The sequence below is a fragment of the Sinocyclocheilus anshuiensis genome, unplaced genomic scaffold (genome assembly GCF_001515605.1).
Source record: "Sinocyclocheilus anshuiensis isolate Anshui unplaced genomic scaffold, SAMN03320099.WGS_v1.1 scaffold1472, whole genome shotgun sequence".
Classification (NCBI taxonomy): Eukaryota; Metazoa; Chordata; class Actinopteri; order Cypriniformes; family Cyprinidae; genus Sinocyclocheilus; species Sinocyclocheilus anshuiensis.
In genome coordinates this window covers 657,510-670,519 of record NW_015542453.1, presented here as the reverse complement: position 1 = coordinate 670,519, position 13,010 = coordinate 657,510, and the positions used below count along the sequence as shown (strand labels likewise).

General features: G+C 36.2%; 1 protein-coding gene across 1 annotated transcript; it reads left to right on the top strand.

Annotated features, from left to right (window-relative positions):
• Positions 1–2,549: 2,549 nt before the first annotated feature.
• On the top strand, positions 2,550–8,660 carry LOC107693734 (paired mesoderm homeobox protein 1-like). Its single transcript, XM_016493237.1, has 4 exons — positions 2,550–3,261; positions 5,983–6,158; positions 6,300–6,481; positions 7,625–8,660. The coding sequence occupies exons 1-4, from the start codon at positions 3,015–3,017 to the stop codon at positions 7,755–7,757; spliced, it is 738 nt and encodes a 245-aa protein (XP_016348723.1). The 5' UTR covers positions 2,550–3,014; the 3' UTR covers positions 7,758–8,660.
• Positions 8,661–13,010: the final 4,350 nt, after the last annotated feature.

The window sequence follows — 13,010 nt, the reverse complement described above, 5'->3', positions numbered from 1 at the left end:
ATTTAGTTCCATTGGGCTATTTACGTTACAACGTCTGTTATTGTCAACAAACCAAACTGCACTATGCTATATCACCGTCTATATATCATTTTTTTTAATTATCTTTGTGTTTATTGTATTATAAAAATATAGGCCTATCGTTAATTATGTTAATGGTGGTTGTTTCTAATAGCCTATGCGATTTTCATTTAATTCAGCTGTAAATCTGTTTTATTATTATTATTATTAGTTATTCTGGGTTATAATGCAGTTGACGACTTAAACGCTAAAAAATGCTGGGTTGTTTCAACCCAACTTTGGGTCAAATATGGACTAACCCAACCGTTGGGTTAAATTTTTATATTACATTTTTAACCCAAAAGTTGGGTTAGTACATATTTGACCCAAAGTTGGGTTGAAACAACCCAGCATTTTTTAGAGCATTTTAGAGATAATGACAAAATACAAATATATTTATTTTGCCTTGTTTTCCGTTTAATGCGGATGAAAAGAGCGTAGGTTCTATATTTATTTTGCCTTGTTTTCCGTTTAATGCGGATGAAAAGAGTGTAGGTTCAAGATTTTTGAATTTTGGCGCACATTTTTTTCTATATATTGTTGATATGGTAACTAATAAATAGCCTACTGTACATTTTGTTATGCTAGCATGTGTGGAAATATTCAAACCACGTGTGTTACAACTAACCCCGCGTTACTTTGTGCCCCGCGCTCCCCTAATGATCGTCTCAGTTTATCAAATCTTTTTTTTTTTTTGCTGTCAGTGCGATCATTCCCGCATGACCTTTCTTGCACCTTCCCAATAATAAAAGCAAGGCAACTGATGTCCTCAAAATAAAACCAACCACATTTTAATACAGTTCATTTATGACTAAATGACCGTTGTCATTTTTTTCCAATGCAAACATTTAATGCTTTAATATCGTTCCAGGGTAGATTAGCCTATTATTTTTTACTTTATCCAGTTCATTTTACAGTTTTATTGCCTAGGCTACTTTTCAGGGAGAATATAGAGGTTGCTATAGACGGTGACTTTTTATTACAGTAAATTTGTTTTAGTGCATAAATGTATTTTTTCTCATATTCAGATTAGCCTGCTCTTAAGCCGTGCTCATAAAGAAAATTACGGGGGCTTATAAAAAATCATCCTGCTATATATACGGGCCTAGTTTTGCGTTCCTTAAAGAGGCAAGAACTTTCATTCTTCACAGAGATTCAAGGTTTCTATATGTGGCAGAGTTATGGGCAGAGTAAAATAATAATAATAAAAGCAAAGCTGCGCGCTGGCACAGGGCAGCGAGCTGGGCTTCGAGGGAGAAATGGTATATTGGGGGAAAACTAATGATGAAGAAAGATCTCCTCAATCCAAGCTCCTTAATTAAATGCACGGAAAGAACGAGAGAGGCAACTGCACATCTGGATTCAATCTGCGCCCCTTTGATGGCATCAAGTGTTCTTTTCCCAGACCTAGGAGGCTGACGGAGGCAGCTTAGAGCCTGAACTCATGTCATTGCGACACATGCAGAGCTCGATCTCCTCCTGTCCAGAGACTCTTTAAAAGCGCACGCAATGCTTCCACATCATCTGTAAACCGATTCAAAGAGGACAACATTTTAGTGTCACATCATGGACTGACACCAATAGCCTATAGAACGCACGATAGGTCTATATTATCCAATAGCTTTGCCAGTGTGTAACTTTGATCGTTTTGAGTGTTCGTGTTAATATGATTTTAGGCTAAGCTTCGCAAGATCGTTGTCCTTTATTCAAACTTGTCTGAGATCACAGTATATAATTTAGGATGACTATTTTATTCAGCAGGGAAAGAAAAAAGTAATTGAGATCATTGCAAAAAGAGACATAGTCTGTTCAGTTAGACAGCATGTAGTCAATGACAAATAGGCTACTGATCAATAAAGATGTTTTTAAATGTTTTATAAACCTAGTTTAAAACAAAGTCGACAAAGAAAATAGGCCTACATATTTTAATAATAGTATATATATATATATATATATATATATAATACATAATATATTATAATTTTATTATTATTATTATTATTATTAAAAAATCGTGGTCTTTTTTTCTTGTCACATGACAACAAAATGGCTTCCTAAATGTTGGTTATTATGCCATTGGTTGAGTGTGACTACAAAAATGCAACAACTGACTTATATAAATAATAATAAAAATAATAATGGCAAATAGGCCTATGCCAACTTTTCATTAGACATATATTTTTAAATTTAAAGCCCAAATGATTTAAATGAGGAAATTGCTACAAATGTGTTAATTTAACAGTTGTATTCAAGTCTGTTTCTGTAGGCTATTGCATTTTTTATGTATTTCTGAATAACTTAATAGATCAGGACAAAAAAAAACTATCATCACGTCACGTTGACCCATTAATTAGGCTAATGAGTATTTCAGTGGGATGTTGGGGGTGGAGAAAGAGATATGACTTCGTTAAACGCTAGAAACACGGATAAAAAAACATTGCCACGTAATTAGGGCTTCTTGTGTGTCTATCATCCCTCCCCAGGGCTTCAAATGCTGGTGTATTGTGCTCTCAGGCTCCCCCCTCAGCGCCAGTGTGTGCCGTTTGAAGTACCGGAGAAAGAAGCGGAGAGAAGCTCCTCTGACCTCCTACTATTGGGCGTAAGTCGTTCATCTTTGCCATCAAACCTTTCTCGCCAGCTTACTCATTCCCTCACTCTCGGAACGAGTGGGGAACGTCTCTGTTACAGAAACTAAGAGTGAGTCATCGGGTAAAATGCGAAGACTTTGGAGACTTTGGAGTTTTTGAATTGGAGATGTGTTTCGGTGATGCCTTTTTTCCGTAAAGTCCAGTAAAAGAACGGTAATTACGCTTGTTTGGATCCACATGACTGTCTGAATTACGGATGAAGAGATCAAAATCGATCTATTTGTCGAGCACAGAGTGATTGTTTATGATCAAGACTTAACCCGTGTTGGTTATAGGTTGAGGATATATTGGGTTTCGTCAGTTTGCGTCATGACTTCCAGCTATGCTTATGTAATGGACAGACAAGCCACGCTACCTAACCGACTGGAGAGTCCGATCACCGCAAATCAGGATCATTTACAGGCGAAGAAGAACTTTTCAGTGTGCCACCTGTTGGATCTGGAGGAGGCGCGGGAGATGGTGGGAGCTCAAGCGGAGGAGAGCGCAGGAGAGGCGGGCAGGAGTATGCTGGAGTCTCCGGGGCTGACCAGCGGCAGCGACACGACACAGCAGGAGAGTAAGTCCATCTGCAAAACATGATCCTCATGTCCCATAGACTCTTTTAGTGGCGCAAAACATTTAAGTATCAGGATGACAATTATTTTTCCTAATTTAGTAAGAAACGATTTCAACTTCAAAAGTCGTACAGGGAAAAAAGTAAATTAGTTAGGCTACTTCATGAAAATGACTTCTGTTTCGGGTTTTTTGAATTTTTTTGTGTTTTTTGTGAATGCAATTAAATTGTAGCCTAGATTCCAATGATCTTTAATTGGCAGGCCTACATATGAACACAAACACATGAATGTGTTAAGCACCTTACAGTGCAGAAAACTGTCACGTTAGCAGATGTGTGACAATGACAGACTTCAGTAAAGTGTAGCCTGAAGGCTGCGGATAATGCACACATATAGGCGCTTATAAGATGACACGATTGCGTTCTGCATCATTTACTCCATATGCGTTTAATTAGTAGTTAATTAATTATAGTGTGTAAAACTGTTGCTTAGTCATGCCGAACTGTGACTCCATTTGATTAAACAACACGTAGCCTAATAATAATATTAGGCTATAAGGCTATAGCTATAGTTTTCATTATAGCTAAAAGTTTGTTAGAATAAATCAAAATAAACTTTTAAAAAGTGATAATTTTGCAAACCTTTCAGACTGTATGTCTGCATACTGTCATGCATGTGGACCTATAATTTTGATAGTAGGCCCATTTTCTATTTAGCTATTTATTATTTTCTTCTCAGTGAAGCCAACAAAACGAGTGATCTAAATCTAAGGCCCTATAGATAGTTTTAATATTCTAGGGTTATTTAAAGATTGAAAGACGTAGTCCAAAGTTGCACTGAATTAATTATTTTATGAATGAGTCACTAAAATGATTATTTGCCCATTTCAAATCGTACATTAAACAGATATAAAATTAGACCATATTTTCAAGACTGAAAGTAGCCTATAATTTATTAGAATGAACTTTGTATATTGTTAGGCATCATATCAGAAATTTTCAATTTGAAACATAACGAAAATTATTGTAAACACAAGCCTCTTACTAATGTCACCATTACAGTCTTGTTTTGCGAAAACTATAGGCCTATTTGTCTGCATGATAGGCTTCATTTTTTTGCACATGCATATTTTTTTAATTAACCTAGTCACTAAGATTAAAACAAAATGTATTTTAATAAGTAACTAAATAAATAAATAAATTGATAGGTTGGCGCGTGTTTTCCATACTTCGGGTAAAAATAAAATTAGGTCTAGCAACACGATTTAAGGCTCGTGTGGGCTTGTAGGCCAATGAAAACATTTTTTATTTTTATTTTGTGAACATAACATTTTTTGTTAACTCAAAAAAAAAAATTTTTTTTTTGTTATTTTGTTAACTCAACATTTCAGATGTGACTTCAGATGTAGGCTAGCCTATTATTTTAAGAAAAAAGACTTCTGAATAACCATAACTGAAGTGAAGATAAATCTCGTATAGGCATAAGCGCCTAGTTAATAAAAGATGATAAAGTTGAGATGATTTTCGTTGTCACTAAGCACACAGCTTTGACATGTAGAGCTGTTCATGCTCTGGGCCCGGCACTGATAACCTCTTCTTTCAACTTTGTTTTGACTTTACTGCCTTGGAGGAATTGGGGCGAATCAATTCGTCACTGGGGTATTTTCTCCCTCTCTGGGAAGTTTTATGGAGCGATTTAAGAACTGATTGATGTAGCCTATCCAAAGAGGAGTGAGTCTGCAACGATCTGCTTTTCCCCGACCAAAACAGGCCCAGACATTATAATTGGCATTTTACTATAGAAGAAGCCAGAATAATTTTAGAAAGAAAGTAAAAGACAGATTTAATTTGAAAACTGATAAATGTTGTATTATTTTACAATGCATTTTGGCTGATGTGTTAGCTACCATTTAAACTTAATGACTGCATAGTATTTCATAGTTTTACTGTGTGTTCTGTATTCCATTTCGTTTGGTGTGATACAATTTAGATAATATTATGCTAAGACTGGCTGACATTAAAGTATTAGACTACAAGATGTATCAATAACTTTATTTGATAACATTTTCCTTTAACTTACATTGTCAAAAATGTTTCGCAGTGCTTATACAAAGCATCAGAATCATCAAGTTAAAAATTTTAAAAAGATCTTACATGATCATGAGGAAAAGTTGTAAAACATCAGTATAAAAAGTAATAAAAAATGCTTGTATTTCTTTATGTATTTATTTCCCAATTTGGGAAAGGGTCAGGGGTCATATTGACCTCAAACTGAATATTATGGCAGGCCGGGTTATTCACCTAAAACTTGTGTGTTGATAATGTTTAAAACTGGAGAAAATTAGCAGATTTTTATGAATATGGATCAGTTGTCCTGCTTACACACTCTTTAAGCTTTGATTAGGATCCTGCTTTAGGAAGGTTCATGACTGAAGTATAATCACTAGAACTAGAAAATCTGTATTAACTCTCTGCATCTCTTTGAGCCGATTGTCCATTAAACAGTTACATACATCCATCTCTTTCTTAAAATAAAAATGATTCAACTTTTTATTGAATTTCCATAACAAACACTATTTCACTAGTTTGACTTAACCGTAACCATATGATTGTAATATCCTTTTTCCAGGCTGTAAGCCTGTTTAATGAGTACAGACCTACTATAATGGGGATATTCATGTCATCCTTATATGTGTGTGTGTGTGCTTGTGTTTGTCCCCCTAGATGAGCAACTCAACTCAGAGGAGAAGAAAAAGCGTAAACAGAGGCGGAATAGGACCACGTTCAACAGCAGTCAACTGCAGGCCTTAGAGAGAGTGTTTGAGAGGACGCACTACCCCGACGCTTTTGTCAGGGAGGACTTAGCACGCCGGGTCAACCTCACTGAAGCTCGAGTGCAGGTTAGCTCTTTTATCGTTTTATCCTGAAATGGTCTATGGAGCAGTGGCGCATACTTTACCTTCTCATAATGCTCCATTCTGATGGTAAGGCTGTTCTACACACTATATATGCCAAACTGAGCACCTTTCATGATTTTCTAGGTGTGGTTTCAAAATCGGCGGGCTAAGTTTCGGCGAAATGAACGTGCAATGCTGGCCAGTAAAAACGCCTCGCTGCTCAAGTCTTTCTCAGGAGAAGTAACAGCCATAGAGCAGCCCATTGTCCCACGACCCGCTCCCAGACCCAATGACTACCTGTCCTGGGGCAGCTCACCATCGTACAGGTTAGATTTGTTTTCTAATTTTGTATGCCTCTGCATGCATTACCATTACCAATGCTGCGGTTTCTGTTGGTGTGGACATCATTGTGCAGAAGTTAGTATATTGATAAGAGTATTCTGGGTTATTTACAAGTTATTGACAATGGATAGCATGTGTGGCATGAATATAGTGTTGTCATCCCTCATTTAACAAAAAATGTAAATGAAAGTAATTTACTTATGAATTAATGTTTAAAATATTCAACTATTGCACCATTTCAAAAGTATAACCATGAGATTTGAATATTAAACGTGTTAGTCTGAGTTAAAAATGTTACTTTGACTTGAGGTCAAGGGTTCAGTTTCCAGGGAATGCATGATTTAGATCAAATCTATACAATAATCTATACAAAAACACTTTACAATAAAGTTCCATTTATTAACATTAGTTAACAAGAACAAGCAACGAAAAATACTTATAATGCATAATTAATGTTAGTTAATTTGATCATTTCATAAAATCAAAAGTTGTATCTGTTAATATTATTTAATTGACATGCACTAACTAATGAACATTAATTGTTAACTAACATGAACAAAAATTAATAAATACTGTAACAAATGTATTGCATATTGTTACGTTAATACATAATGGGGCCTTATTGCAAAGTGCGACCCAAATATTTGCAATGCAAGTAGCTTTGGATAAAAGTGTAGATATAAATCTAACTATCCATACAATACTATTTACATGGACCTAAATTGTGCAAACTCTACCGGCAGAAATGACATCAGTGATACATAACTATAAATTTCAAAAGTAGTTTGGATGATTTAGACAACCTTACAGCTTGGGTAAAAAGCATTTTTAGGGAAAATACCATCATACATTTTTGGTATTTTTGTTACTGTAAACATTTTTTTTTATTTTCAAACTGAGGGAGTCAAAATGATTTTAAAAAATTTAAATTATTTTCTTGAAATCAGAAATTTGGTGCCACAAATGCTGTCCATACGCATGAAGTCGTAAAACCCCCAGATTAGTACTGCATTTTCATCACAAACATAAATAAAATGAACAAGAGACAGGGCATGCATTTAATTGAATTGTTTATTATTAAGGAAAATATGAAATCTCATCCTGACAACTTAACCCTTTCCTTACAGCGCCATGGCAACTTATTCTCCATCATGCGCTACCAACAACACAGCCCAGGGCATGAATATGGCCAACAGTATCGCCAACCTGAGACTGAAGGCCAAAGAATACAGCCTGAACCAGGTACCCACCGTCAACTGAAGCGGACAGTAGGGCTGTCAGAGACTCATGTCAGAGAACAATCCCGATGTCCCGACAAAACCGGCCCCGTACTATTGACATAACTGTTGTTTTCTGTCCTCTTATATGTGTTTTACTCTTATCCATCGAGAAAAAGAAGCAAAGGAGAATTTCTTCAAGGTACAGAGCTTTCCTAAACCAATGATTTGCATAAGGCTGTCATGTTCTTGGCATGTGGGAAAATTCAGTTTTGGAAAGCGCAAAATGGAAACTTTCTCTGTTCACACTCACTGTGGCAGCATGAGTGTGGTCATCCCGTGGCTTACTATAGATTGCTTTCTCGAGACCGTTGCTGACCACAGGGATTTGATGACCTCTGTGGAATCCATATACTACAATCTTGTGGACATCTGGGAAGTTTTTAGGATTTCATTTTCCTTGGAACTCATAAATATGCACTGAGGCCACAAATTGGGATTTGGTTATTTTGATTATTTGGAACCGGGTGAAATTTGGCTTCCTTGTTACCGTACTCTAAAATCACTCCTCACTGTTTTCAGTTTAAAACATGCCGGGGTTATTTGTTCATTTTGTCATATACAGAACTCTAGCCATGTATGTAAGCAATGAATTTGGAGCCTAGTTGATTTGACCCTTTTATATTGTCTAAATATATCTAAACATGTAATATTCCTTTGCAATAAAGATGTCCAAGCAGTGTAACAGCATTGCGTTTCAGGGTTAGAGTGTCCTCGAACATCTTTATGGCCTGCCAGAGAACACTGCAGCAATTTGACCATGTTTTTACCACAACTGTGCTCATTATTGAACATATAGTCTGCTCTTATTCTCTGGTTTGTTCTGTTGCTGCCAACAGTTCCACATATCAGATATTAAATCCCATTACATTATGCACTTACAGCCTTGGAGGAAGTGTTTTAGAATAAAACTAGATGAAAAACATACTCCCACAATTGGCCCATTTAATTTACACCATTACGCAATAGAAGGCAGGTGAAATCATTCAGAAACCCAAGAGTAGTGAGAGTTAGAGACACGAGCGCAGATGTGCTTTTCCAAAGCTAAACTTCTCAAAGTGTGTTTGTAGGCTCCCATAGACGGCTGTTACTCTTTCCTCCTCTCTGTGTGAACATTTACCTTTAAACTGTAAAAGAACTCTTCGTCGGGACTCCTGGGGGCTTCGTGAGAAACAGCAGAAAGCTTTGCAAAAATTCCTGTGGCTCTTTTCCTCTCCATCCGTTTTCCACTCCACTTCGGCCTTTTTTAAGGTATACAGGGCAAAGCAAGGAAATGACTAAATTTAGCTAACCAAACTGCCCATTTACAATGAGATCCAAACACTTCTAATGCTGTTGTTCTTCCCCTGCCAGCTATCGTTCCATTAAAATGCTTGTGTATTTGCTTTGGATTTGAAAAGGTTTTAAAGTTTGAAGAGAAGGATCAGCTGACAGGAGCATTTTGTGCGTTTTACTACCTGATGATGGAGTCTTTGGTGTCGCGTGGTGAACTTTGATTCCTTTAAGCAGTCTTCAGGCCCGGCGCTGTTAGATTTTTGTTGGACAGGAATGTTTACTTTCAAAACAGTCTGTTTATGGCACAGGAAGCGATCATTTGAGTTTAAGTGGCCGCGGGCTGTTTTGAACGGCTGACACTGGCTTGTTTATGTACCTGATGGCTCCCTTGGTCTGCTGATTACATGTGACCTCGAGTGACCTCAGAGACAGTCAATAGGAGGAAGGGGGTGAGCCGGTGAGTTGTTTTTCTTTTCATCTGTCAGTCACAGCTCTGTGAGAGAAATCTGTCGGCTGTCATCACTGTAATGTAACTCTTTAAATATGGCCCAACAATGTGTTGACATCATGTTTCGTGGGATAAAACGAGATTCTCACACAGCATTGATTAAATTATTAGATGTTATTGCACTGGGATACTTGCTTTTGACATGCTTAATATATATATTTTTTAATTGTCAAAAAGGGAAGCACAATATATCAGTAACATATTGGTCATGGGCTAATATTAGAGATTTGTTTTAACTTATTGGTCAATATTATTGCGCATGCTCATTTTTTACATTTAGACTACCTTTGCTGTCATCTAACGGTCATTTCAATTTAATCTATACTACTGTTCAAAGGTTTTGGGTCAGTAATATTTTATTTATTAAGAAATTAATACCTTTATTCAGCAAGGACACAACTGAACTTTACATTCATCCAAAAAATCCTGAAAGAAATGTGTAACGGTTTCCACAAAAAATATTAAAACTGAAAACAGTTATTTTAAAATGTAGTAATATTTCTCAGTATTACTGTTTTTGATTAAATAAATGCGGCCTTGATGAGCAGAAAAAAAGAAAAAAAAAACTAACAGACCCTAAACCTTTGAAAGGAAGTATATAAATACACATAATAATTTGACAAACCGTAATCTTTAGCTAATCTTAATATACATATTTTATATATACATATATATATATATATATATATATATTATAATGTTGTGATGCCTAAATTCACTTGTAGCATTAAAACAATTGATTTCAGTTTTTTTAATTATTATTATTTATTTAGACAAAACAAATAAATGATTGAACGGACCCCAATTGAAACTCTGCAGGCAGTAGAACAGCTTCAGTCAGATGAGTTTGAACATTTTGTCATTCCAACTGTTAAAAACGGATGATAAAGTACATAAATTGTCACTTCATTTTTATTTAATGTTATGTTGCTTTCCAGAAACAGCTGGCAGCAGCCTCTTTGCATTCAATAAGTCCAGATGAGGTCTGGGTATGTTCTTAATTGGTTGACCTCTCCCAAGTTAACGTTGATGGACAAGAAGTATGTTTCTCAACGATCCTAGTTTGAGCTTTCTCTTAAATGATGCATCTATATTCAAATTCCACTCATTATTACAATTGTGAATCCCTTTCATGTGGCTTCTCCCCACAAGCTGGGTCCGTTCCATTCAATTTACAGCGGAGTCTTTATGATCCAAGCAGTTCATGAGTCAAACCCTTTCCAAATACAGCCATCCTCGGAGGACCTGCAATATACGGGATGTTCACTTTGGAGAGGGAGCCATTTCCTATTATTCCGACAGCTTGACACAACCCTCTTTGAAGCATTTATATCAAGGTCGATGGGCCTTGAAGGTTTCTTAACAAAGTGAGTCTCTGGTTGGAGGATCTTTAACGACACATGCAGAAAGCTGGACGGAATCGCTACTGTCCTCACACCAACATCAACCAAACACCTCAGAATGAATTTATGACTCTAAAACGTGCGTAAGTTTTATCCCGTAATGTTCTCAGGTGGGCTACTACACTCATATATGTTTGTTCACACTTTTGATTCTATAAATAATGAAAAAGCTTTGCTGGCGTCCCTAGGAGAGTTGTTTGAGGAAGCCACTAGAAGAGAAAGAAAAAACAACTTTCATGTTGTCTCCTCTGTCCCCCCGCCTGGGCGTCCATCTTACCTTTCACAGCCTGGGCTCGCTGACCCCAAGTGCTTCCAGATGTCATCTAACTCTGACCTGAGCCCCAGCGGCCCTGATCATACGTCCAACCCCACCCCCACATCCCTCTGCACCCTGCGGCCCACTGACAGAGCCTCCCCACGATGGACAGCTCACCCCCATCAACCTCCACATCTGGAGCCCATTAAGAAGGAGACAGTCAGGGAGAGAGAGAGAGAGAGAGAGAGTGGGGTGGGGGTTCAGTTAAACTACAGTTGGCTGGAATTGCGGTTTGATCTCTCCTCCAGCCGTTACCTTTGAAAAAGACACTTTTCTTATGTATAGCTGCTCCTTATAGTAATAATTATTTTTGCTTTCTGAAGCTCTTGTGTTGATAATCTCAAGGGGGAAATTAATGCAGTGTAAAAATCAAAAGAGTTATTATAATGATGGCCACATGGGTTATGGTTTCATGTTTAGACTTGTACAGATAACATACCATTTCTAATGGAATAATATAAAAAAAATGACCATAGATATGAAAAGGCACAGAGTTCTTGTAATCATGGGATGTCAAACATAAAAACACCATAGAAGCACCACAGTGCAAAAAAAGACTTCTTAATGACTTTTTAAATAACTTATTTTCTAGTAAAAAAAAAGGTCTGAAAATCATTAAAATCAGAAAGAAAAAAAATCGCTACTGTCCTCACGCCAACATCAACCAAAACCCTCTAAAACGTGCGTAAGTTTTATCCCGTAAAATGAGTGTAGCATGGAAAAAATCTGCCAGTATAGTAAGACAAAATACACTTATATTAAAGATCTGGAAAGTCTTAATATCTTATGCAGTATTGCTTCTCAATTAAATGTACAGTGGGTACGGAAAGTATTCAGACCCCCTTAAATTTTTCACTCTTTGTTATATTGCAGCCATTTGCTAAAATCATTTAAGTTAATTTTTTTTCCTCATTAATGTACACACAGCACCCCATATTGACAGAAAAACACAGAATCGTTGACATTTTTGCAGATTTATTAAAAAAGAAAAACTGAAATATCACATGGTCCTAAGTATCAAATGGCTGCAATATAACAAAGAGTGAAAAATTTAAGGGGGTCTGAATACTTTCCGTACCCACTGTATATTGTTTCAAAGATTTTGAAAAACATTTTTTTAAACATTTTAAATAATGAAGTTTTTCTAATGGATTTTTAGATATTTTACAAAGAAAGGAAAGGGAAAATAAAACATGCTCATAAATACTCATTAAAAATGTTTGTAGTTCATGAAAGTAACATAGTAGTCCTAATGTAATATAGTCCAAGTCTTTTGATGCTAAGTTTCTTTATTAATGAAATTATTATTCACTCATAATTTTCATCCCCACCAAAGATTTCGTTGACATCAATGTCCAGATTTAAAAATGTTGTGTAAATATCACTGACTCAAAAACATAGTAACCAAACGGTAGTGTAGTTTTAGTTAACCCAAACACAACACACTATTTCCGAATTCTGGACACGAACACGAGTTAGATGCAATTTAAAATAACAGCATGTGGGTTTGGAACGACATGCGGGCAAGTAAATGATGACAGTTTTACAACTTCAGTAAACTTGTTTTTGATATACTTGAGCTTGGCCCAAAAAAATGAAATGAAATAAGTTCAAATAAAATTTAAAAACATAAAATGTGCTTTTCAAATGAATTATATATCAGGAGAAAAACATAGCTTGTTACTTGAAGATGGCTTTCCAGATTGTGGGAGTTCTGAGTCTTTGAACGTTGCT

Coding starts and splice junctions, on each gene's coding strand:
- LOC107693734 (XM_016493237.1), top strand. CDS start 3,015: ATGACTTCCAGCTATGCTTATGTAATGGACAGACAAGCCACGCTACCT. Junction 3,262..5,982: donor CGACACGACACAGCAGGAGA/GTAAGTCCATCT, acceptor TTGTCCCCCTAG/ATGAGCAACTCAACTCAGAG. Junction 6,482..7,624: donor GGCAGCTCACCATCGTACAG/GTTAGATTTGTT, acceptor CTTTCCTTACAG/CGCCATGGCAACTTATTCTC.